At 35.9% G+C, this 27,075-nt stretch overlaps 3 protein-coding genes across 5 annotated transcripts; all 3 read right to left on the reverse strand.

Annotated features, from left to right (window-relative positions):
- Positions 1-501: 501 nt before the first annotated feature.
- LOC127632316 (transmembrane protein 275-like) lies at positions 502-3,429 on the reverse strand. Its single transcript, XM_052110839.1, has 2 exons — positions 3,403-3,429; positions 502-1,235 (listed from the first exon to the last, which is right to left on the reverse strand). The coding sequence occupies exon 2, from the start codon at positions 1,213-1,215 to the stop codon at positions 637-639; it is 579 nt and encodes a 192-aa protein (XP_051966799.1). The 5' UTR covers positions 1,216-1,235; positions 3,403-3,429; the 3' UTR covers positions 502-636.
- A 1,173-nt stretch (positions 3,430-4,602) lies between these two features.
- On the reverse strand, positions 4,603-13,573 carry LOC127632605 (MAP kinase-interacting serine/threonine-protein kinase 1-like). Of its 3 annotated transcripts, none has more exons than XM_052111290.1 (13): positions 13,448-13,573; positions 12,058-12,145; positions 11,802-11,903; positions 11,504-11,601; positions 11,265-11,344; positions 11,084-11,157; positions 10,848-10,952; positions 9,351-9,406; positions 9,147-9,242; positions 8,853-9,047; positions 8,595-8,759; positions 6,684-6,727; positions 4,603-6,599 (listed from the first exon to the last, which is right to left on the reverse strand). In XM_052111290.1, exons 1-13 carry the CDS (start codon positions 13,496-13,498, stop codon positions 6,410-6,412), a joined length of 1,344 nt encoding a protein of 447 aa, XP_051967250.1. In that variant the 5' UTR covers positions 13,499-13,573; the 3' UTR covers positions 4,603-6,409. The 3 variants fall into 3 exon arrangements, with proteins under 3 accessions (XP_051967250.1, XP_051967252.1, XP_051967251.1); XM_052111292.1 differs by lacking the exon at positions 13,448-13,573 and adding an exon at positions 12,652-12,771; XM_052111291.1 differs by lacking the exon at positions 13,448-13,573 and adding an exon at positions 12,506-12,645.
- A 702-nt stretch (positions 13,574-14,275) lies between these two features.
- On the reverse strand, positions 14,276-20,172 carry LOC127632776 (MOB kinase activator 3C-like). The gene is made up of 4 exons (XM_052111537.1): positions 19,904-20,172; positions 16,875-17,404; positions 15,390-15,592; positions 14,276-15,135 (listed from the first exon to the last, which is right to left on the reverse strand). Exons 2-4 carry the CDS (start codon positions 17,290-17,292, stop codon positions 15,106-15,108), a joined length of 651 nt encoding a protein of 216 aa, XP_051967497.1. The 5' UTR covers positions 17,293-17,404; positions 19,904-20,172; the 3' UTR covers positions 14,276-15,105.
- Between the last annotated feature and the right edge of the window lie 6,903 nt (positions 20,173-27,075).

Consider the following 27,075-nt stretch of genomic DNA (forward strand, 5'->3'; position numbering starts at 1 on the left):
CAGAATGAAGGATAGGAGTGCAGGGTTAAAGGGATAGTTCACCCACACCAATTATATTTGAAGATGTAGATTTAACCACTGGAATCTTATGGATTACTTTAGTTTCCTTTATGTGATTTTTGGAGCTACAAAGGTCTGATCACCATTCATTTGCATTGTACCTACAGAGCTGAGATATTCTTCTGAAAAGTTTTGTTTGTGTTCTGCTTAAGAAAGTAATTTACATCTGGGATGGCATGAGGGTGAGTAAATTATTTGAGAAATTTCATTTTTGGGTGCTTCCCTTTATATACTTTAAAATGTATCCTCTAAAAATCCTCTCTTAGCCAGTCTTCCTTTTCATGCCCTTATCAGGCTAAAATGATAAAATTATGATAAGTTTTTCTTATTTTAACACCAATTTCTTCCTCCAAAGGTCAGACTGACCCTGAAAGCTGATAACACTGAATATAATTTGTTACTACCTCTTCTCAAATAATTAGCTCTGCTACATGTCTCATTTCAAGACCTTTGTGTGACTGTGGATGTTTTCAAAATCCAACGGACAGCTCCTTAATACTTGTTCAAGCTCTTTTGAGATTGTATTGGGGAGCTACAAGGGGCCACTAGATTTAGGACAAAGTGCACAGAGAGAAATTAAAGGTTTTCTTCAGCATGGCAGGGTCCAAACTCTGAGTTTAATTCATCCAGTATGGGGTTTAGTACATTCACATCATTTCTCTCTGTGGCTGACTGACAGTTGTAGGTTTGTAAAGGATGGGGTGGAGCAGCGGGAAGATGGGTGGGGCTACAGCGACGGGAGGAGCTTGGAGAGTTTGTTGGACTGAGATGAATGGCTGTGGTATCCAGTAGAGTGGGTTCACTAGTCTCCATCTCAAACATGGCTCCACCCATTCGCATTAATGGCCAGTGGTCCCGTCCTGTAGACAAGTGAGAGTCTTGGGCACTGGGTTGTCGACTGCAGATGCAACACGCTCCAAAAAATGAAAAGGCCACCAATAGGAGGATGGGTCCAATAATGATGGGAGGGTTGTTGAAAGGGAGGAGTTTAGTAAAGGCGAGAGCACCTACCAGGGTGATGTTAATGCCTGCCAGCATAATACAGAGACCGCAAGCACAGCAGAGCGCTGGGGAGGGCAACCCCTGCGAACGGACCACCCTCCTCTCACATGGCTTTTTCAGTACAGGCCGAGCATCCTCATTAGTGAAAATCATCCTCTCTAAATGGCACTGAACTTCTCACCCACCACAGAAAAACAGGGGGAAAAAGAAAGAGAATGAAAAGAGTCAAGAGAGGAGAAGAGTATGAGTGTTACGTTGATGTTCAGGAACAAAATTTGCCCCTCCTCAGATATCCGCCTGCCTGTTTGTGTGTGCCAATTTAACTAGTGCTGTCAAGACCAGATGATGATGTGAAAGCTTTGGGAGTGGGGAAATTATATCATCAGAGATTATTTAGCAGAGATGGGCCACTTCTGTTAAAATCAATGGGAGAAATTGGAACGCTCAACCAAGGAGCTTTGAGCACCCAACGGTCAAAGGATGTAGGAAGGAAGTCCCGCCTTACAGTTAAAAGGGCCAATCACATTTTAATTACAGACATCATCTCTCAATCAACTTTAGAACATGCATGCACATTAGCAGTAAAAGCCTGGAATTTTTTTTATTTTTTTATTTTTTGCATAATCTGATGTAAAGAATCACAATTTAGGATTTCAGTATTATCTATCTATCTATCTATCTATCTATCTATCTATCTATCTATCTATCTATCTATCTATCTATCTATCTATCTATCTATCTATCATTTACAGTTGAAGTCAGAAGTTTACCATGCACCATAGCCAAATACATTTAAACTCAGTTTTTCTGAATTCCAGACATTTAATCATAGAAAACATTCCCAGTCTTAGGTCTACTACTTTATTTTAAGAATGTGTCATGTCAGAATAATAGTAGAGAGAGTGATTTATTATTATTACTCTAACAATAAGCTGTTGTAATTTTTGCCCATTCCTCCTGACAGAAATTGTTTTACTGTGTCAGGTTTGTATGCCTCCTTGCTCGCACACACTTTTTCTATCGGATTGAGGTCACGGCTTGGTGATGGCCACTTCAATACCTTGACTTTATTGTCCTTAAGCCATTTTGCCACATCTTTGGAGGTATGCTTGGGGTCATTGTCCATTTGGAAGACCCATTTGTGACAGATCTTTAACTTCCTGGCTGATGTCTTGAGATGTTGCGTGCACCAGTCCATCCTGCAGCAAAGCACCACCACAACATAATGCTGCCACCCCAAAGCTTCACGGTTAAGATGGTGATCTGCGGCTTGCAAGCCTCACCGTTTTCCTTCCAAAAATAACAATGGTCATTATGGCCAAACAGTTCAATTTGTGTTTCATTAGACCAGAGGACATTTCTCCAAAAAGTAAAATCTTTGTGCCCATGTGCACTCGCAAACTGTTGTCTGGCTTTTTTATGTTGCTTTTGGAGCAGTGGCTTCTTCCTTGCTGAGCAGCTTTTTAGATTATGTCGATATAGGACTAGTTTTTTATTGTGGACATAGATACTTGTCTGCCTGTTTCCTCCAGCATCTTCAAAAGGTCCTTTGCTGTTGTTCTGGGATTGATTTGCACTTTTCGCACCGCACTATGTTCATCTCTAGGAGACAGAATGCGTCTCCTTCTTGAGCGGTAAGATGGCTGTGTGGTCCTGTGGTGTTTATACTTGTGTATTGTTTGTACAGATGAATGTGGTACCTTCAGGCATTTGGAAATTGCTCCCAAGGATGAACCAGAATTGTGGAGGTCCACAATTCTTGGCTGATTTCTTTTGATTTTCCCATGTCAAGCAAAGTGGTACTGAGTTTGAAGGTAGGCCTTAAAATACATCCACAGGTAGATAATTGTCTAAAGGGATTTTCTAGAATTTTCCAAGCTGCTTAACGGCACAGTTGACTAAGTGTATTTAAACTTCTGACCCACTGGAATTGTGATGTAGTCAATTAAATGTGAAACAATCTGTCTGTAAACAATTGATGATCTGTCATGGTAAATATATATATATATATATATATATATATATATATATATATATATATATATATATATATATATATATATATATATATAAAAATGTATCACCAACTACTCGTAAGACTATCTTAAGAATTAAAGGTTTAAGAAACTTAAGAAAGTTTTCATGACTCTCTAAAAACATTTTCTCCAGTGTAGATTGAATCAATGTTATCAATAAGAGCTTCAATCAATATTAATAATATCGAAAATCAATCACAAATTTATTTATTTGAGGGTAGCATCTTACTCTGATTGAACTATTATAAATAACATGCATTTAAACGATTCTTACCTAAAAAGGTTTGTCTGACTTTTAACTCACCTCAAGATGTGATTTCGAAGAGTTGACTGATGCCGTCTTTTTTTTTTCAATAAATCTCCAATTTGAGGAGAATTCAGCAGCTAGAAGAGCACATGAAGTCGAGGAGTGCACTAACTAAAAGAATGGCGCGACTGGTCCAGAACTCAACGCTTCACACCCATTATTCCCCTTCATGGAATTCAATTCACCTCAATACCGCATGGGGCGCTGTCCAGTTACTTTCAATTCGACATTTAGAGATCCATTGATGGTATGTTAAATGGCATAACAAAGAAAGTAGTCTATTTCAAGGATTGTCTGTCCTCTACTGACCAATGAAAAAGACTCGTCCTTGGACTGAATGTGTTCAAAAGTTCTAACGTTTGATTCAAGATAAAATCAATATTATGTTCGCTTTGAGCAAATAAGAAGCATTATGAAAGCTCTAATATAATGCATGGAAACCTTGAAAAATGGAATTAAATAGTTCACTCCTCATATATTGATCGTGGCTTACTCTCTTAGACCTATTCGTTGTTCTATTATCGTCCCTCTCTGAGAACTCACAGGACAGTATGTTGTGACAGCAGAAATAATTATCATCTTTTCAGTCTTTACAAGGCCTACATCTTAAGTTTACATTATGAGAATGGCCTAACATTGAATGGCCTAACATTAAATGGCTCAGTCAGATTATTTATTGAAGAGAATCATTTTCATTGTTTTGACCAGGGAGTAAAAGTGGAAAATAATGAGACTTTCTAATACTGTTCTTTGTCCTTTTTATAAACATAAAAGGATTATTCAGTTTATGTAAAGTATCTTCTACTTTATCTCCATTATTAAACGTTAATACCTTTGAGAGCTTAGTAGAAGGGAGAGAAAATTTTGCACCCTAACAGCTAAAATATAATAGACTTTTGGAGCCATCTTTGAATGCTCACATAATCGGAGAAGGCCTGGTTTAGTTGGCATGGGAATGAGGTGGCTGTGGCAAATGGAAATAATGTACAGTAAACATGGTTAAACTGTTAGTCATAAACTTACATCACAATGTTCAAATTCTAAAAAAGGAACCTGATTTTATAATACTGTAGATGATCATTATTTACTTTCTCCCTTTATTGGAACGAATCAAGCTTTCACCTAGTTTCAGTGCAAGTTTTAAGAAAACTGTATATCTTACCAAAACAAATAAGCAACACATAAGATGTAATGCCTTTATTCTTATTCCTGTAGGATGACATTCCTGAACCAAGACTGGGAAGCACTTTAGTTCATTAAAGGTATATCATACACACTCTGAGAACATAGACCATTTAAATGAGGTAGTGCGCTCTAGTTTCATCCCAGGTACATTGAATGTTTCCCAACACATGCTCATGAACGTACATACTGTAAAAAAATAAAATGTATTCTTCTCACCTCAAGCAGCATTTTGAGCAAGGGATAAGAGGAAAAATAACTTTAAGGAAGGTAATGTTTTATAATTTGTTAATACAAAAGGCAAATGTGAGGTCTTTTAGCAGCAAAGCTCCTTTAACAGTTGACCACCACATTTTAGGAGCTCTGCCCCAAATTCACTGAATGCAAAACATTTTAAATTTACAGCACCTATCAACTAGTCTATTAACAGAACATGCCCACTGCCCTGATTCATAGAAAATACTGCATGTTTGCAACAGAATATTCAACACTTTAAAAAAGACAGATATAATTCTACACAAAACAAAAGCATATAGTTTCATATATATATATATATATATATATATAAAATCAGAAACCTGAAAGACACAAAAATAATTACTGTACCATATTTACAAACCAGACAGTAATTGGTCAAATTTCTACCTCAGCACCTTACTGCATACATACCTCTTCAAGCTTTACACAGAGCATGCCACACAATATACATTTGTATAGATAGGCATGAAATTCTAAGGTTGATTAGTGTCAGGCAGCATGGCTTACATTGCTCAAATAAACAAAGACATTGTTTACTCAACAATAATGATGTACAGCTAGAAGTTTATAGGGCTAGATGGGTTAATATGTGTACATCTTGTTATAAATAAAAAGTAACAAAATGCAAGAGGTCCAGTAATTCACAGTAACTGAAATACCTTAAAGGAATAGTTTCAGTTCACCAGAAGTACATTTCTGGCATAATTTACTTACCCTCTATATGCCCTTCCATAGATCACAAAAGGAACACTTTGAAAAATCTTCATACTGCCAACCTGCACAGTAGTTGCCACATTTGATTTGGGCACTACTTTTGGAAGTTGATCAAAGCTTTAATTTAGGGGTGAATACCAACTCAAGTGATCTTATGGCTTTTGTATTATAGTCTGGAATCACTTTTCACTATACATTATATGGCAAGAAGACTTGGAAGACTTTCCAATCTTTTCCAATTGTGTTCCATGGAAGAAATAAAATCATACAGGTTTGGTGTGACATTGGGTTGAGTAAATTATGAAAGAATTCTCATTTTGTGTGAACTAACCCTTAAAAGAATGTTAAGTGAATTTAAAATTTTTAAAAATTAAGTTAAATCATTCCTAGAATAGAAATGCTAATGTTTAAAAGCTCCACTCAAAATCAATAGCTTTGCAAAATTCCCTTAGAGCTGGGCACCCTTTTTGTGACAGCAAAACACTTTGTCATAAATATTTGCTTATAAATATTTAAATATTATTAAAATACATATATATAGTTTTTGATACTTAAAAGACAAAACTCCATTACACTGAGAACTAGTTAAGGATGAACATGAACCTAAACCTGATGCTAATTTAAATGCAAAATAGAAATATCTGAGGTTTTTTTTTTTTGTGGTAAGCATACTTAAGGTTAGTAAGCACTGAGCTTGTGGTGTGCAATTGTGTTTGCCGAGGGTTAGTGCTTTAAGGCATCCTCAATAAGCTATTCTGTTAGGCAGAGAATGTATGCCTGTATGAAGCCTTAAAATGCACCATATGTGTTGTGTATGTGTGTTACTCAATTCCTGTGCTGTGGGCAGGTGTCAGGTATCCGTGCGTAGTGCATGCGACTGTGCTCTGCGACGGGCTAATCTTGAGTTAGAGGGAGGGGAGAGCCTCATAGAGCAGACAACGGCCCCAAATTCCTCCTGCTCTTCCTCCTGCTGAGACAGTTGTCGGTTGAATGCGATGGCTTCTGCTGCAAACTGTGTCAGGTCTTTAGTGCTGAAGTTTCTGCAGATTCAATAAGAGACGGTCAGAAACATGACAGAAAACAAAAGATTATGTAACGTCATCCACTGAATCAATATCAAATACCTTTGTAGAACACAAGGAGTTGGAAGAACTCTTTCGGGTGTATTCTGAAACACAAAATATATACACATTTCTAAATTCTGATTGAATGAGCTGTTCATTCAATAATAAAATGCCTAAAAGTTGCTGTGTTCCAAACTTCTACAGTTAGCATAATGAACTATATTACTTGGCAGAAGAACTGTTTTTTATGTTGGCTTAACAAAGCCAACATACTGTTAGTCTACAGACTGGTTTAGGATTTTTTTTCTAAATCCCTAAGACAAGACCAAAAATTCTGACTGCAACTCATCCTCAGGCATGGGGAGTAACGGAATACTTGTAATGGTGTTACGTAATCAGGATACAAAAAAAATATGTAACTGTAGTCTGTAAACTCATCAAATTCAGATGAAAGTTCCATTTGGTAAAAATTGGATTACAATTTTCAATATATAAAAATAAACAAAATATCCTCTTGACATAAAATTATAAAGACTGCTGCTTGCTTTATAGTGGTACATATATGAATAAATGCACGCTGGAGATCTCTTCTGGCTCTCTCTCGTAACGCACATGAATCTGGCACCACATACTATAATAACGCCTGTCTCAGACCAACATTGCACTCTCCAAACGAGGTCAAGCCATTAAAAGGTATGTTTCATAGCAATGGCCACTGAAGAAATTTGATTATTTTGGGGGAAATTCCAACATTCTTGTCACTTCAATGGATAAAAGGTAAACAACATTACAGTTCAGTGCAATTTATATCTTCCAGCAGTGAAGATGCAGTGTTTTTCCAAGGACCCAATATATTATTATAGAAGCATTTAAAAGGTAAGACCATAGGAAAATCATGTTAGCTAGAATAGTTCAAATTAGTCATAAGTGTTCCCTAATTTCGCCGCCAGGCCGTCTTTTGATTGTTTTCACAGGAGCAGGAATAGAAATGGAAAAACGACCTCTTTACATGAAAATAAAATGTATAATCAAATTAATTACATGATACGTTAATTACATGATATAGTTGAATTAATCGTATACATCATTATTTGTGGAGAAAGGCCCCCAAATAAAAATAAAGCCTTATTTGCATTATTCATGTAAATAATGCATAATAATTCAAATATGTATATAAAAACTGAACACTGAACTGAAATATGTCATTTCAAACTGAATTTAATCTTTATTATATATTATAATATATATATTATATTATAATAAATATATAATACAGATTAAATTCAGTTTGAAATTAATTGCATTACTATGGCAGGTGAAAAAAAGCATTGATTAAACAATACAAAAATCATCTTAAGAACTCAACATATTGTTTGTTTTATTTTAATATCATTGAACAAGCCTACAATTGACACCAATCTGTTTGCATTGAGTTTCTTACAGTAGCACTATGTACATGTGCATTTGTAGCATCGCACTGGTATTTAGAGTCATAAATGCCACATTTTAAGGATGCTTTCTCAAGCTAAAAGTAGTGGAAACTTTGAAAAAACATATCTCAAGAGTCCTGTATTCTGTTATGCTTCACCCATCTGTTGTGCTTCATCCTAAGAGAGCAGTTCTCATTCTGTGACTGCACTGCTATTGAGGTTTGTTGAGGCACGCTGCCACCTACTGACGCATCTCATAATAACAGATGTTACTTCAAGCTCGAATTGCTTATATGGTAGGAAGATCCATACTTTTATTACAGAATGTACATATGCATCAAGGGGACATGATTAATTGTTTACATTTAAAAAATAAATTATATAAATTATATAATAAATTGCACTAAATTATCACATTATATCGACAGCCCTATTAACTATATATCTGAATTTTTGTAGCCGCAAATTCAGAATAGTCTTAAGCCACTTGATGTGAAGGTTAAAAAAGATTGAAGAAAACTAAAGAGAGCAAAAGACTCACCCCTTGCACCCAGGGATGCTTTAGGACTTGAGCTGCACTCAGTCGTAAAGTGGCATCTCGCACCAGCAGCCGTGAGATCAGATCTTTAGCATCATCTGATATCTGAGCCCAGATTCCATCCCCAAATTCATACTTTCCCTCTTGAATCCTTTCAAACAGGTTGTTCTGAACAAAAGCGAACAGCTCAGGTCAGCAATGCTAAGTTCTCCAGGTGGATGAAGGGAATTTGGTGCATGTTTGAATTAGTGTGTGCCTTACCTGGCAGGCACGACAGGTCACTCCTCGTTCCCAGCCGCAGTTGGTGCCGCAGTGGCCAGTAAAGGGAGGGCTCCCGCTAAGAAGGATGTAGAGAATGACACCAAGGCTCCAGAGATCACAGCGCTTATCATAGAATGATGCTTCATCTGTAAAGACCTCGACAACCTCAGGAGCCATGTACTCTGCCGAGCCACACTAGAGTACAACAGAAGACACCTCTCAAACAATGCTACTTCATCCCAGTTATGGAGTGTGCCTGATGCATTGTGAATGCAAATCTAAGGTCGAGCTTACCGGTGTGGTGAGCTCAGGGGTAGTTATAGGGGTACAGGCACTGTTCAGCTTTACTCCACTGCCAAGGTCAAAATCACAGATCTTCACAGGAGACACCTGAACACAAGCGTATCACATTACATTACATTATGATTTAAGACTCCTAGATCTTAAAGGTCTTGTACTTACATACATGTGTTATCACTGACAAAGCAGATGCATTACCTTATCGGCATATTCACACAGGATATTTTCAGGCTTGAGGTCCCGATGAGCGATTCCTGTGGAGGGAGACGAATGTACATAAACATACTCTGAGCCATGGTTGGTAGCAATCAGAGTAAAGGCCCCTGCACACTTCATATGAAATCGAAGAACAAACGAGCGTGACGCTATTTTGAACATAATCTGGCCAAAACGAAGGTGTTTTTGAGTTTGCATCGGTGGTTGATTATGCTCCACCTACTTTGAGGCCAACAGCTAATTTCAGTTACGTTGTTTAGTTCAAATTAGTCAACATGAACACACCAGCATGTAGATTAATTAGCAAGCTGATGCAAACTTACCTACATCTGTATGATTTTCACATAGACACATTTTCAAATAACTTGTTATTTTTTTTATTAATTAGTCTAAAAAAGTAATGAGATCTACTTGAATACTTTTAAGTGCCCATTCACTCATTTGTTTGAAATGCTGCTTCACTCATGTGCCATCTGCAGCTGAAAGCCATTCAAACATCTGCCCAAATTAGGATATGCCTCTCTTATCACAATTCTTTTGTCTGTATTCTACCCATTAACTCTCTTTTGGGTGTAATCGCTGCATATTAGTGCATTAGTGCCATGAATGCAAAAGGTAAACATTGTAAATTACTCATTATCTACAGCATATATTACTTTTAATCTTCGAGTAGTTAAACAGCTTCTTTTACTGATCTTGTGTGAACTCTACTCATAGAATGAGTCATATAGTCATTGATAACACATTTTAATGTCACATTAGTTCACCCAAAAATGAAAATGTTCTCATAATTTACTCACCCATATGCAATTCTAGATGTGTGTGACCTTTTCTCTTCAGCAGAACACAAATGAAGATTTTTAGAACATCTGCTCTTTTGGTCCATACAATGCAAGTAAATGGGTGCCAAAATCTTGAGTCCATTGTATCTATAAATTCTCCTCCCTGCTCAGTCAGTCTCCTCTTTAATTTTCACTTTCACATTCTTCTTGTGCATATTCTTCCTGCATACGGGGTGATTACTACTGGGCAGGGAGAAGAATTTCTAGAAAAATTGACTTAAATTTTGATCTGTTTCTCACCCATACCTATCATATCACTTCGGAAGATATGGATTTAACCAATGTAGTCCTATGGATTACGTTGATGCTGCTCTTATGTGATTTTTGGAGTGTCAAAATGTTGGCACCCATTTACTTGTATCGTATAGACCTACAGAGCTGAAATAAAAATCTTCATTTGTGTTCTGCAGAAGAAAGTCACACATTTGGGATGGCATGAGGTTGAGTAAATTATGAGAGAAATTACATTTTTGGGTGAACAATTCCTTTAAACGCCTCCTCCTGCTGTGTGGTCAGTGTCTGAATGTTCGCAAACAGTATGTCATTGCTCAGCTCTTTCAAACTTCTTTTTGGCTCTGGGTGAAGAACAAAGCACTTCACTGTAAGTGTGCTGGGACCTTAAGTCTTGAGCATTTACCTTTGTTGTGCAGAAAGTTCAGCGCATGTGCTATATCTCTGACCACATGACTAGCCTCTCTCTCATCAAAGTATTTTCGACTCTGAATGTGTGTCAAAATGGAACCTGATAGAAAAAGAGATTTGAGGAAAATAAATAAAAATGCAAGAAACAAAGAAATAATCACAACAAATGATTCTAATTCTAAAAAGCATATGAGAGCATCTGTATTACAGCCCCTTACAAATGTACTGTACCTCCACGTAACTTCTCAAAAACAAGATAAAAACAGCTGTCATCTTCAAAAAACTGAATGAGTTCCAGAATGTTCCTACAGGAAAACACATAATAGTAGATGCAGGTAAAAGTGCATCAATCAATTACAGTAAATTCTATTATGATTTTATGGAGCACAATGATTAGGGAAAAAGATCATACTTATTTCCTTGACACTGATAAAGTGTCTCCACCTCTCTGAAAACTCTACTGCGACTGTGACCAGTGTTCTTCTCTATTATCTGAAAAACATGAACAAAGATTACACACAGACATTCATTATGTTCATATGACAAAGAACTGATGAGATATTCAAAATATTTGGTTGATTTCCAAACATTTCGACTGTAAAAATAAACCACTTTGATATTACTATTACTACATTATGGATATAATCATACCTTTACAGCATACTCATTTCCATTCTGTAAACTCACACACCCCTGGACTTTAGCATAGGCTCCCTGACCCAGCAGCTCATCGGTCAGCCTGTACAGATCTACATCACACACAGCTGAATTTTACTCAATTTCCACAACCCTTGCAATCAGGAAATACATTTTGAAAGACTGTTGCATTGGCTTTCAGAGAAGACCTCTAAATCGGATTATACATTTTAAATAATAAAGAGAGTAAAACAAACACAGAAAATGTTATGAGGTGTAATACAACAATTCCATGTTCTAAATTGTTGAGTACCACAAAATTTTCCAGTGAAACTGTCTGCGGCCCGAGATCTGCGTTTCTTCTTCCGACGTGTACTTGGATCGGTGATGTTGACTGGTTGACTGCTCTCCATTCCTAATACCAAAATAATAATAGACTATATGAGATCACATTTTCAATATTTTAAATCAGACATTCAGCGGTCATTAGACTCTATACACCTTTGCCCAATTTTTATTTGGTTTCAATCTTAGGCATGAACTGAATAGAGGGTTTAAAGCAGACATACCAGAGGGAGTTTGGGAGGCACTGTGGGGGGCATGAGAGAGAGGACCACGGCTCTCCACCTGGCCAGATGCAAGACTGCTAATGGTTATCTGCGAAAAAGAGAGAAAATTAAACAAACACAAAAAAGTGTTGGGATCAGAGGACAAAAGCATTGTTCTAGAGGCCCATATGGCAAGCTGTTGTAGATAAACACAGAGGATGTTGAGCAATTACAAAGTGATGTTTATATGATCCTTTCTAAAAATAGATTTACCAATGGGGTGAACAAACAGCCAGATGGTCACGTACATTGACTGAAGGAAAACCTATTCTAACAAACTATCCTGCTATTAAAAAAAACAATTCCATAAACAACTTTAAAAAAAATTACACTCCATAAAACGCTTGTTTGTATTATCAAAAATTAGCAGAGCACTATCAATGTTCTGTCTAAAAACATAGACTCCTACCAGAGAAAGAGGAGGCTTGCATCTACGAGTCTGGAATGCACTGTGAACTTAGCAGATAAAGCTGTGATCTCATCCTGATAAAGCCTTGCATGTATGCGTTTCTAAACGGCTTGGTCGTTTTACAACTTTTACAGTTTTGCCAGTACCTGGCGTGAGCAGTGAAGCGCCTGAAGGTCCGCGAGCTGAATAACACAACAGATACACACGAACACTCCAGAATCCGCGCGAGACGGATGAGTGACAGCTCGCGCGGCTCAAGGACAGCTCGTGACGTGACATGAGATCAGTTATCAGCAGTCACCTCAGCTTATTCAGAGCATGACGCATGCAGTTTCCTTCAAAGTAGGTTGAGTAAAATCTTGTGGAGGTTATTTAATGCACTAGTTTCCGTTTAGAGCGCGTTTATTACTGTCATGATTCATGACGTGCTTTACAAGTTATCAACCGAGAGGGGAAATCCACACAATATGTGTAATACCACTGTACAGATTAGGTAGATTTGTACTACATATGATATATTACTCTAGTTGTATTGCAAATGGAGTATAAACATTGGTCAGTGGTTGACGAGTCAATGGATGTGGGCGGGAATATTGGTTAGCGTCGCGGACTAGGACTGAACTGCAGAATTAACATTTAAAACAGCAGTACAAGTCAATACAATGTGTTAAGAGGACATTAACGGCAAAATAACAAGCAGTAAGTGTCACATAACTCAGTTAGATTTACATTGTCAGCAGCAGCAGTTATAGTGCTAACCGAATAGCTACAAGTGATTCAGTGGTAGCTGGGAAGACTTGTTTTACATTAAACATATGACAACGAGCGACCTGTGAATCTACTAACATTGGTAGAGACTCGGGAGATCTATTTAAGCGAATGTAAATACAAACGATATTCTAGTCAATCATATTTAAAAAAAAAATAAATAAATAAACAAACCTTGAAATTACTTCCGAATGAATCTAGCTGTGCCGTGACTGCCTCCGCCATCCTTGAAGTGAAGAGGAACAGTGAGTGAGGAGAACACAGAAAGACAACACGCCATCATTAACGCGCCAAAACCCCTCCTACTGAATACACTAGGGGTAACCCTTCTACGGTGAAATCTTGGGTCATTAATATTAATTCGTTTGCGTGACTGGACGCACGAGGACGTTTTCTAAGTAACGTAAAGATAAACTAATTCATATTCATGATTAGCTAATACTTCTTGCGGTCTCTGGAATGCTGCTTTTCTGGTGAGGAGTTTGGTTAACGAAGCAATTCAGCAATTGATGGTGGGAATTTAAATTTTAGGATTAACACATAAAGTAAAACTTGGTCTCTAAATGTTATGACTACAGTGTTCACGGTGGAGGGTGGTCTTTCAGAGAACCAAATGATAGTTACGCAATGGTTGGGTGAGGTGGAGTTGGTGTGTTTTTAATAGAGTATTAATATGATTTCACTGTATTCTCTTGCCTCTAACATATTCAGAATGTATTGCTTCCTTTTAACAGTTTTAATTTTCTATTAAAGGAATAGTTCACCCAAAAAAGAAAAATCTCATAATTTACCCTTATGCTATCCATCTCAGCTGTGGAGGTCCTCACAATGCAAGTGAATGGTGGCTAGAACATTGAAGGTCCAAAAAGCACACAAAGGTAGCAAAAAAAAAGAAAGAAAAAGGGATAGATTATTTTATGCTGCCTTTATGTGCTTTTTTTGACCTTCAATGTTCTAGCCACCAGTCACTTGCACTGAAGAAACCAACAGAGCTGAGATATTTTTCTAAAAATATTTGTTTGTGTTCAGCAGTAGAAAGAAAGTCACACATCTGAGATGGCAGGAGGGAGTAAATGATGAGATCATTTACAATTTTGGTTGAACTATTCCTGACAATTACGTTCACAGTTTCAGTTTACAAAAAATAATTACTCCTGGAAAGTGACATTTTACCTTTATGAAAAACAAGTAGTTTAATTTTTCCAAGTTTCCATCCAAAGATAAAATTTCTTAAAAACAGACAAGAGAAATGTATTTCAAACTTATTTGCATGCAAAATACAACAGGAAATGTGACACATTGTCAGAAAAAATCAATATCTAAAATGAGAATAATAGTACTATCCATCATCATCATCATCATCATCATCAGTTAATCGCTGTGGTCATTGTTACTGCATATTCCCTGCTTAAATAGAAGTACTAGCACTGGATTTGGCAGACACAAAAAGCAAGAATGCCACATCTCAAACTTGTTCAGGAATCTCAGCCGTTACAGACATTTTAGACATGCCATTTCAAGACCAGTTCCCCTGAGGGAAAAATATTTTAAAAGTATCTATATGTGGTCATTCTTGCATAAATAGTATTTGGAGCTATATGAGAGATCTATGGTTAAAAATTTACCAGTACTGCCCTTTTAGAATTATTGAACACAAAATACTTAAAAAACATACAAAAGTTTTATAGCGACTTTTAGCTCATTTGTGTCACTGTCTGTTCTCAGATCAGACATCAAATACACATTCATTTGGCATGAGAATATTTAAAGTGATTGGTCCACTGGCAAGTTTTATTTGTGCTTTTGGAGGCACATCCATTCTCCACATCCTTTCAGTGACAGATCCTCTCTGTCATTTCTTTCTGTGAAGATAAGAGAAGACTTTATTATTAATTGCATAATAAGTTTTCAATCTGCTGTCAGCATTTAGCTGTTCATATGAACTTGCTAGTTAGGTAAGGTGGTGTGCAGACACCCTGAGTATTTCATTATTTTGCCTCTAAGTGTCAGAATGTGTCAATCAAAATCAGTCTCCTTGTATTACCCTCCCCATTCCCGTCCTCATTGACACATGCCATTCTGATCCATAAATGTAATGAAAAAATATTACTCTCACCAGAGGCTCCAGCTCTGAGTGGTCGATGAGGCAAAACTCAGAAATAAAGAAATAGTAGTGTTTGTAGCAGGTGTTGATGTGAGCTTCAGCCCCCATACTACAGACAATGTCAAAGTGATGAATGTACACATGTACAAACACCCGAAACAACCGGCTCAGAATCTTCTTGCACACCTGCTGAAAGTTCTTAGGAAAGGGGACCCCTAAAAATAGAAGAGCAATTGAGTCATCATTTTTGTATTACATCATATGTATACAGATTTTAAGATATGCTTGTGCTTTATGCATGTTTTGATCATGCTATAATTCAAATGCTATTTCAAGAGAAAACATCTACTGAGTATTGCAAAAACGTTTCCTTGAATAGTTTAGCCTGTGGAATTATGAATTGTTGGCAATGCTTAAGTATTGCTTCTGTAACTCTACCCAGTAAGAAGACAGTAATCAAATCTAATATTACCTGTCTCCACAAATTATACAGAAATCATGTGAAATATTAGATAATCTCTAACCCATTTATCTTCCATTTATTATTATTTCTGATGCTGAAAGTTGTGCATTAACCTTTTCCAAACTTGCAAGATGGCATGCCAGTGCTCTTATATTACTAGACTAGCTTTTGTGAGGCCTGTTACTGTCAAACAAATAGCTTCAGCTGCACTAGTAGCTCTATCACAGCAGCACAATTTCCATAGTTGGTTGGAAGTTGGCAGAGGTTGACCGATCTATCGGTTTTGCAAATCAATCAGTGCCAATAGCTACTTTTGGAAAGATCATTTATCGGTAGTAATTAAAGCAGATAGTTTGCAGATAGGTTTTGTGTTGAATGGTCTTGTAAGACTGAAGTCTCTGGAGGTAAAATATTAACGATCACCAACACATCTTTGCTGTGTCTACAATTTTTGTTTTGTCTTCCTTGACAATATTCATCCATATTTATATCCTCACTTTCATGCACATTTTGTAGTTTTGACTTGATAATGGTCAAGTGTTCTAGTTTGAAGCTAGGGCATACTGTATGCACAGACAAATGTGAGTATATGGAAAATTGCCACATCTGCACATACATCGTGTCTCAACTACCAATCTGGTGAATAATAATACAAAAATGTATCTGGTGAATGTAAATGTATATAAAAACCCTTCATTTGGAAAATGCTTACATGAAGTGCATTTTTTGTCACCGTTATGAACTACTCGTGCTTGATTATTAAGACGAAATCACATTATAGAAAAGCCACTGAAGCATGGACACTATTTAACATGTATACATATCACCATTATTGATTGCTGAGTTCATGTTGGTTTTGATAGACAATGACCTTAGAGAAAAAATTAAGAAGTCTGTGTTATAAGAGCACCCCTTATATTTTGCAAAATCCAACTGTTGACCTCTAGTAGCACCCGTATGCTAGAAGTTTAACTTGATTGAGTGGCATCAACAGAAGAACCTGTCTAAGAAAACATTTTGGACTTCACACACACCTACTCGTGTAGGAAAGATGTCCTCATTGTTGATGAGTGACTCAATCCATTTCATCATAAGGTTCATGTATGTAAGAGCAGGCAGCTTGGTGGGCTTCTTGAACTGATCACCATCCTGCCACCTGTATTCATAACGTGGCCCACCAGACATGATGGGACAGCTCTTCTCAGTGCAGAACTCGCTTACTGTCCCATAGATGAGATTAATACGATTGAAGAAATCGACCACATGCACAGCTATCCAATCATTAATGTTCTCCCCCTCTGGCAGTTGCACAACTTTCCTAAGGTCCAGGCCAGATTTCAGAGAGGCTTGGGCTCTTTTGTACAGCTCAAAGCGTTGTGTTCCAGGTTCAAATCGCTTTCTAGGTCGAAATGTCTTGTCTTTGCTGAAAACCTGCCCCAAGCACAGAGCCATTACTGAACCGAGGAGGCAAATGGAGGAGTTAGCAACCAGTCAGGATTAGTATGGCTGTGATTGTTCACAGTTATGATTCCCTGGGCCTCAGTCCCATCAAATGGGGAAGTTTCTAGAGGGTAGAAAAAATCCATCAGAACATTGACCATAAGTAGTGCAGCACATTTAAGGGGCTCAGTTTTAAAGTACTGATTTGCACCATGAGTGTGTATAACAAATAGAACATTAATAAAGTGAAAATTCTCTTATCATTTACTCACCCTCATGCCATCCCTGATGTGTATGACTTTCTTTCTTCAGTAGAACACAAACTAAGATTTTTAGAAGAATATCTCAGCTCTGTAGGTCCATACAATGCAAGTGAATGGTGACCAGACCTTTGTAACTCCAAAAATAACCTAAAGGAAATATAAAAGTAATCCATATAACTCCAATGTTTAAATCTATATCTTCAGAGCCAATATACAGTAATAGGTGTGGGTGAGAAACAGAACAATATTTAAGGCCTTTTTCACTCTAAATCTACATTTTAAAAATGTAGCTTTCACTTTCAGATGTGGAAATAGAAACTTAACTTAGGCACCGCATGTGGCTTTCAGATGTGAAAGTGAAGATTTAGAGCAAAAGGAGCACTTACAATTTTTTCTCACCCACACCTACTATATTATATCGCTTCTGAACATATGACCACTGGAGTCTTATGGAATACTTATGGTTTCATTTATGTGATTTTTGGAGCTACAAGGGTCTGATCACCATTTAAATGCATTGTGAGGACCTACAGAGCTATATAGAAATATTAGTTTAAAAATATTTGTGTTCTGCTGAAGAAATAAAGTCACACATATCTGACATGGCATGAAGGTGAGTAAATGTTGAGAGAATTTTCATTTTTGGATGAACTATCCCTTTAAATATCTGTACACTATTGTCATGAGACTTGGAGCAACACTGAATGACTATTACATGCACCCCCCCAAAAAAACATTTAGCAATGCTAATTAAATTCAGGTGACTTTGAAACTAAGCAGATTATTGCCAGAAGAGATTTATCAGATCTGTGATTTGAAGAAAAAAAAGAATTAAAGCACAAGAATAAGAGTGAAAAAAAAAGGCAATAAACAAATATTTGAAAAATATTCAAAAGGAACATACATCTCAGGTGATTAAGCTTTGGGTTCTGCGCTAGTATTTTAGATGTCCATTTTTTTGTGGCAACACTGGTAAGTTTATGCCCCAATCTTGCCACTATATCATCCTGCAAATAAAATGATCTGGATATCCATTTAGTGAAAAGCATTAGGATGGTTAGATTGGTTTCATGTGCAAATAAAACCTGCAAATGGATTTGACATTTTCCAGATGATGTCAACAGGTTGAGAGGTCTATATCATATACAGCATACAACATTAAGGTAGATATTATAGTACCAAACATTTATGATAATGATCATGATACACTTAATATGACAATTTGAGATTAGTTTCTGTTTAATTATGTCATTTAATAACTGAATGCACTAACATCTAGACAGGTGATGTATAAGAAAGTTTTTGGTTGGTTTGATTGAACAAAGAACCACCACAAACAAACCATTAATGATGCATTTTATCCACATTTGCCATTTTCATAACTTCCTGTGTTTGATCTGCACTCTTAAGCAGCTGAAATATTTTGGATTTTATTGAGTCTGTTTAGTATGGAGCCTCTTAAGTGGCCTTTGCGGGGAGAAACACCGAGATTTATGCACGAGAAAATTGTCGCGCGGGCACGAGAAAGGTCGGGTGACCCGCACAGGTCACGTAAAGGGCTCCATTCATTAGACCTGCAATCAAATCCTGCCTCTCTGTAATCTTTAAACGTCCTGGCAGTGTATCTGCGTTTGAGTCCGTCCTCTCTTTGTCTCGTGGAAAGAAAAACAAGACTTATCTATCTCTCTTTTTTCCTCCACCCTTAAATGTATTTACAGTGTGGGTACTAGAGAACCAAACGGGACTTTTAAATCACTCATTTACATGACCTCATAGACACTATAAATACATTAATGTATTATCCAGAAACATTTTGAAGTTCTAATATTGCTTCTAGCACTTTGTAGAAATACTGATAAGACATGCATGCCTTTAGTAGCACCTCACTGGTGTCAAAGACACTAAAAAGCAAATTCTTATGAATATCCTTCATTCACTTGTTCTCTTATATATATATATATATAAATTGTTTAATTCTCTAAAATCTTTAAATCACTTCAAACTGTTTAAACCAAAGTGTTCTATCATTTAAAATCCTATAATATCCTTCACTTTGGAGTTTAAAGTGCAGATTTTATAATCAACACAGTTATGGAGGTAGGATTTAACTGTTATATGCATGCAATATGAATGGAGCTGTGGGATAGAGGAGTTTTTTGTCCACCCCCTCCAACAGTTATGTCAAATACTGACATGTATGATCACGCTTTCTCGGGGCCCCCACATCACATGAGTTCCAATGTTACAGCAATGTGCAATATGAAAACAAAAGTGTCATCTCTTAAATGAGAGCACTCAGAGCAGATGAAAGAAAAGAGGTGTGAGAAAAAGGGGAGACCTTTAAAGAGATAATACTGTACCTGGCTTTATTCCTTGTAGACACTTGGAATGTTGGGGGATCTGTGGGGAAACCTGAAAAGAAGTCCTCTTTTTTTTCCAAGAGACACAAAGCAAATCCGAGCTATCCTTTGAAGATCCTTTCTCTTTCCCTCTCATCAGCCGAACTTACCTCACCAAAAGTCAGAAAAGAACAAAACAAAAGCAAAAAAAAAGTTATTGGCTTCCCTTCCTGTGAATGATGTCATATCCTGATTTTGTATGATAGGCCCTGTCGTCTGTTTTCTGTGTGTGCTTAGGGGCAGAAAGATTTCATCAGTGGTGGGAGGAGCAGCAGTTTGTGAAGTCCAATCCCTCACCAAGCCAAATCCTTTGCTCAGCCCAGCACCACACCCCCTCAAACTCCATTATGTTTAGCTTTCAGTATGAATATAAACTTTAGTTCAAAAAGTGCATTCTGTCCTTTGTGTCTGGAGTGTTATGTTCAAAGACTATAACTTCAAACTCACTTTTTCCCCCTCCTCAGTTATACTTCCCCTCTCTCAGAACAAACTTTGGAAGATTTGAAGCATGTTTTCCACCTCAACATTTGTGCTATATACAGCAGATGTTTTAAACTATTAACTAAACTACTAGTTTAAAAGCTAATTAAACTTATTAATAATTTCATATGAAAATAGTTTATAATACATTTTAAATTGTAGCCTATAATTCAAGCTCCCAAACTTACAAAATATTTGATCAAAATACATTTGCAGACAACATGTGCTAATGCTATTTTTGTCAATTAAGTGTAAAACACTTTTTTAAAATGAATCAATGCTCTGTTTAAAAGCACAATATACACAAAAAATATTTTTGCCTATTTTTAAGATTTACGCATTTCGATTTTCAAATAACAAAATTCCATCAAATTGAACTGTTTAATTATTTACCAATTTTGAATATATATATATATATATATATATATATATATATATATATATATATATATATATATATATATATATATATATATATTTTACATTTTTATATAGACTTTAATATGATTACCACCACTAACCACTAGATGGAAATATTTCGTTTCCTAAATATTGACTGTTCATAATCAATTGAGCCTGTTGTAAGTAAAAAAATAAAAATAAATATATATATATATATATATATATATATATTTTTATATATATTGTTTACTTACAACAGGCTCAATTGATTATGAATAATAATAATCAATATATAATTATATAAATTATATTATTATATAATTATATTATATAATAATATAATAATATAATAATATTATATAATTATATTATTATAATTATATAATTATATTATTATAATTATATATATATATATATATATATATATATATATATATATATATATATATATATATATATATATATATATATATATATATGTGTATATATATATATATATATATAATTATAATAATAAAAATAATTGTTTGCCAATATGCATCATTTTGATTATATCATTGACTGTTAAGGGCTAAAAAGGGCTACTCCTCTTTGCCTCTTTTCCAATTTTCTGTAAAAATGTGTTTTCCAAATTGTCTGTAAGCTCAGTAAGGTTGGCTAGGGTAAAATATTTCTCAAACTGTAAGAAACAAAATAAGTAGCAGAACTACTGTGCCTGAGGGGTGTGACAATTTTTCTTGAGTATTTTGTTCATCTGAAATCGTTCAGAATTTCGACTTTTCATGAGATCGTGTTGAAAATATTTGATTCTTAGGTTGCTATTCAAATTACTCACTTTTAAAAAAAAAATATGAAATTGAAATGCTTAAATATTAATATTTTGAGTGTATCTCTCAGAAAGACTTGTGGGATGATTAGTTCTGAATCTAACTAATTGTATCACCACTGAACAAGCACAAGTACAAACACTCTCACATTTATTGGCGAAACAATAAAAAAGGAATTGGATTTCAGAGGAAGCACTTATTTAAGCATGCCTAGTAAACTATGTCAACTATTGCCCCATACTAAGCTTGCCGGATCTGTGCTGGTTATCCTACCTGTCAAGTGTGTGTAACAATTTCCCTGTGTTTAAATATATCTCATTCTGGATGGTTTCACTTATGTAATAGGAATGACAATTACATGTGCTTGTGCAAAGACACGCGTCTTGTATAAACTTCGATAAACACCAATCCTATGGAAGGGATTTAATTTGTTGTGCAATTCCTTATATTTAATCAATCTAAGAAAAGGGATCATATTCTTGCAATCAGATTACGGACTAATCTCATGTTTCACTTTCATATCAGCTGCAGACTTTGGCATTCCACTGCTTGTATAGTAGAAACAGGAGTTCTCAAGAATGTGCAACAAAGCCTTAAGGACAGAATAGACGGACACAACAAGCAGGTAACGTAGATAGCCAGAATAGATAGGTAGGTAGATACATAGATAGATAGACACACGCACGCGCACACAGACAGAGCAGATTGTGAGAACAAATAGAGCATAGAAAGACAGACTATAGTGATCTACAGTAGTGTTGCCTAGTAGGCTACTGCATTTTCAGAAGAGCACCACTCAGACCGCGCCCATGCTTCCCAAAACTGCTGCACATGGCTATGATGCCCAAAATTGTGGTGTAGGAAGGCAGCTCACTACTGGGTATTTTATGGAAGTACATTCATGTCTAAAGTCTTTGAAGCATAAAAGCATGTTGAATTGCTCTAATCGAAAAAATAAATGCATTTTATTAACAGTGCTTGCATTTAAATACATTGCATTTACAGTGCTTGCATTTTGAAAGGCTGAATTTTAACAAAGTTGTTTTTTTAAGCATTGAATATTTCATTTGGAAACATTTCACAACTAATTTCATTATTAAAAATTCAATAATAAATATTCACCTTCCAACCCTTGTCAAAAAATCCTAAAGGATTACAATAAGAAAATTTTACAGGATTCCAATTGGAATTTCTATCATAATTTGGAACCATTCCTATAAGATCTTAAAGGGATTTTTTTCTTATAGGATCACACATGAAAAAACGAATAAGTCTAATCGGAAATCATATCCTGTAGGACCAGTTCAATGGGATTTATTTTTTCTTTTGTTCTACTTTTTTTTTTTTTTTTATGGAATTGAGCCTGATTTCTATACAGATACAGTTATGGGAATCCAATAAGTCTTGAAAAAAATCTTAATTTATTTTTTCCACTCTGAAATAGATTTGTCCCTAAAGAAATGAATACTTAAACAGATTTGTTTAAAATGATGTACACTCAGTGTTGGGGAAGCTTCTTTGAAACTGTAGTTTGACAAGCTACAAGCTACTCATACTTTTAAGTAGTTAAGCTACAGTCAAACTACTCTTTTGAAAGAGAAGTTAGCTACACCACAAGTTACTATCAAAAATTAGCTTACTACATATAAACTACTTAATGAGGCAATATTTTTTAATGTTACTATCAAACCAATAATATTAATAACAAAAAGTACACTAATGACATTTATTAATTAACTAAATATATTAAATGTATTTAATAAATGTAAAGAATAGTAACATGAATACAGTTAATAATAGCCATAAAATATATTACAACATTAAAAAATATTTTACACACTTTTCAGTCCTGCTGTGGGCAAGGTGTAGCCTACTTCCCTAAAGATCACATTTTTATGACAAACTCTGCTTGGGCTAGCATTTTTTGTTCTTGTCACATAATATTTTGTGTGGATAATATGTGAATAAAGACTCAGGGCTTAAAATAATAGTTAATATAATGCTAAGAAATCGAGAAATCAAACAGCTCTGCATGATAGTAATTATTATAATAATTAAACTATATTGTATATTTATAAATATTATAATAATTCACTCACTTTTCCAAATAACGCACAGATGATAAGTGAAATAAACATATTTAGAACAGAAACAAAATCCCTCAAAAGGCAATAATTACTTTTTGACTTATTTTATTTAAAATAGTAAAGGTAAATATGCTATTGTGTGATCTATTACGAACAAAGTGTCTGAAATATTCTTTGTTACATAGAATTATTATTATTTTTTTTATATAATTTTCCAGATATAGGCTACCGGCATTGTAAAAAGTATTGTAAAGGTAAGAAACCTGTGGTTGCTCACTTTACATAACTATCAGACAATCTCTTTTTATCCAAGTGAGCTGTAATAAGCTCTCCGTAGATGGCAGTAATTCACAATTGTTTTGTGATCTACCATTACAAAAGAAGATGCCTGATTCTGATCAGCAGAATATCCTGCCAGATCATCGGATCATCTATTAGTTATAATCTAACCAACATGATGTAGCGTTTGCACATGCTACACTGCTGCTTGCTTGAAAAAGTAGTTTGCTACTGGAAAAGCTTCTCTGTTTTAAAAGTGCAAACAACAACAGGCTTTGAATCACAGGGAAATTCTGCATTCTGGAAAAAGTTTGTTACAGAAAGTAAAGTGATTTCTGGGTTACTACATTGATTATTTCCTTTAATAATGATCAGAAATTCTAAAAATTAGTCTTGGGAGTGAGATATTGATAACTATTACAAACTTTATCATTGAGAAATCTTATGCTACATGAGGGTGAAACACTGTAACACTCAAATGCCAATTAATCTACACGAACAGAACGTAAACCCCAAAGTGTAGCAATAAATTCCTTAAAGAAATAGTGTATAAGTACATTTTTCTATTGATTATTCTATCATTTTTTTACTCACCCTAATGTCGTTCGTTCCAAACTTTTTCGAGGAACACAAAGGACAGGTAAGAAAAATCTTCACCCAGCTTTTCATCATGTAATGAAAGTTAACTGTGACTTCAAGCTGTGGGGGAGTAAAAGTTTTGGAAATACATGATAAAATGTATTTTTTTTTTCTTTTAATTTAATCACACAAATGTTAAACATAAGCAGCAAGGGAAAATGTGTAATATTTTCTTCAAATAAAACACATTATGTTAAAAAGATATGCATTAATGAGTACTGTATGTTGGAGTTTCATAGTATTTTATAGTATGCATGACATAGTTTTGTTGCAGAAAATGTGTAACTTTCTTTCATGCCCAGCGTAATCATAGATTGAACTTTGTCTTGCGTTGTGTGTGGTTGAATATTTGGAAGAATTTGACTCTTATCCTGCTGAACTTCTTTGCAGTGACTGGTTTAATCCATATTATCATTGCCACTGCATACATCAACAATCTAACCTACCTCAATTTCCTCACTGCTCTCTGAACCTGAGAAAGTTCTGGGGTTTTTCTGGTGCTGCCCCCTCCCTAATGCTCCATGCTTTCATGGACTTTTACTGTTGGACTGGCTGTTCTCTACACTATAAAGCCATTTCAGCATTGCAGATCTACCTCTTGGTATTATTTATTTATTTATTTTTTCTCCCCAATTTTGGGATGCCCAATTCCCAATGTGCTCCATGTCCTCATGATGGCATAGTGACTCGCCTCAATCCGGGTAGCAGAGGACGAATCAATCCATGCATCTTATCACATGGCTTGTTGAGCGCATTACCGCGGAGACCTAGCGTGTGTGGAGGCTCACGCTATACTCTGTGCCATCCACGCACAACTCACCACGCGCCCCACCAAGAGCGAGAACCACATTATAGTTACCATGAGGAGGTTAACCCAATGTGACTCTACCCACCCTAGCAACTGTGCCAATTGGTTGCTTAGGAAGCCTGACTGGAGTCACTCAGCATGCCCTGGATTCCGACTCCATGTGTGGTAATCAGCGTCTTTGCTTGCTGAGCTACACAGTCATACAAGTTTAAGATGGCATAAGTTGAGTAAAAGACAAGAGAATTACCATTTTTGGGTTCATTATTCCTTTAAAATAATAATTACCATGATATGTACAGTATACAATTCATAATTAATTTTAACTCTGCACACTAATGCACACTACACTACATTGCACATTTACCAATGTTTTAATTGCTGGGCTGGTTTCCTCTTTGTAAGACACATCGCATATACTTGTTTCATAGTGGCCGTTTAAAATGTTTGTTCAGAGCACATCTCATGTTGAGGGATACTCAATCCACTGGATCAACATGAACATTGTTTTTTTAAACAAGATGTATATATATATATATATATATATTTTATAAATGATGATAATTCACAGGTGTGTTAAACATGTGAGGATGTGCATTCATCAACCTGTTACATGTCTGACATGATCACACAGGCTCACTGAACCAATATACTTCTTAATTCTTTATTTTAAAAACCCACATACTTTCTTCACTGTAAACACAGATACTAATTTAAATTAACTTTTATTAACAATAAAATACATTTTTACATTCTATAAAGCTTAAAAGATTATTAAAGGTTCTATATATGTAAGATTGGCAATCAGCGTTTGAAACGTTTACTGCAGTCCAAATGCAAAATATTTTTGCATTTGTCTGCCCCGCCCCAGACTCGAAGCTCATGCGGGTTGCCTGAATGTTCACATGCAAATTTGCCAACTCAACATCCGTTTTAAAGGATTTCTGGGCTTTAAGCTGTCTCCATCTTCCAAAGCCATCTCCAATATTTATCAGCGTTTTACTACGCCTCTGGTTATGGTGGTTTTTAGACAGATGGCGAGGCTTTTTAGGTCAAGTGGAGTCTGTTATCTCCGATCCAGTTCGTTTGCTGGCATCCATGGCTGCAGCACACAGTGTTGTTTGCCTGCAAACTTGTTCCAATCTGGCAACCTGGCGGTGTCGAAATACTATTGGTGAGTGGGCAGTGGGCGGGATCACACAGGCCAAAACATAAACAGAAATTCCAGCCCGGAATGGAAATGTAAGAATATACTGACTCAAGGCTGGATTGGTAATCTGGCGCACAGGTAATTTCCCAGTGGGCCGATGCACTTTTGGGCCAAATGGGGCGGATTGGCCATCGGGAGAATGGGGCCGGCCGGGAAATGGGCCAAATTGGCCACGATAAACTGATATGCAGAACGGGCCACAAAATGGCGCTGTGATCTGCTGAAGGGGGCAGCGATATGCAGAAATGGACAGCGACAGTTTTAGGCACTTGTGAAAAATGTTGCATAGTGAGGATTTCTTCAAAAATAATGACAGAAATAGTTTTCATTTATCAATTAACATCATACAAAGTCCAGTAAACCTAAAAAGCTAAATCAATATTTGGTGTGACCACCTTTGCCTT

The sequence above is a fragment of the Xyrauchen texanus genome, chromosome 39 (genome assembly GCF_025860055.1).
Source record: "Xyrauchen texanus isolate HMW12.3.18 chromosome 39, RBS_HiC_50CHRs, whole genome shotgun sequence".
Lineage (NCBI taxonomy): Eukaryota > Metazoa > Chordata > Actinopteri > Cypriniformes > Catostomidae > Xyrauchen > Xyrauchen texanus.

Coding starts and splice junctions, on each gene's coding strand:
- LOC127632776 (XM_052111537.1), bottom strand. CDS start 17,292: ATGGCTCTGTGCTTGGGGCAGGTTTTCAGCAAAGACAAGACATTTCGA. Junction 15,593..16,874: donor CATCTTTCCTACACGAGTAG/GTGTGTGTGAAG, acceptor TTCTATTTTTAG/GGGTCCCCTTTCCTAAGAAC. Junction 15,136..15,389: donor ACTCAGAGCTGGAGCCTCTG/GTGAGAGTAATA, acceptor TTATCTTCACAG/AAAGAAATGACAGAGAGGAT.
- LOC127632316 (XM_052110839.1), bottom strand. CDS start 1,215: ATGATTTTCACTAATGAGGATGCTCGGCCTGTACTGAAAAAGCCATGT.
- LOC127632605 (XM_052111290.1), bottom strand. CDS start 13,498: ATGGCGGAGGCAGTCACGGCACAGCTAGATTCATTCGGAAGTAATTTC. Junction 8,760..8,852: donor TGACCTGTCGTGCCTGCCAG/GTAAGGCACACA, acceptor GCTTTTGTTCAG/AACAACCTGTTTGAAAGGAT. Junction 6,728..8,594: donor AGCATCCCTGGGTGCAAGGG/GTGAGTCTTTTG, acceptor TTTGTGTTTCAG/AATACACCCGAAAGAGTTCT.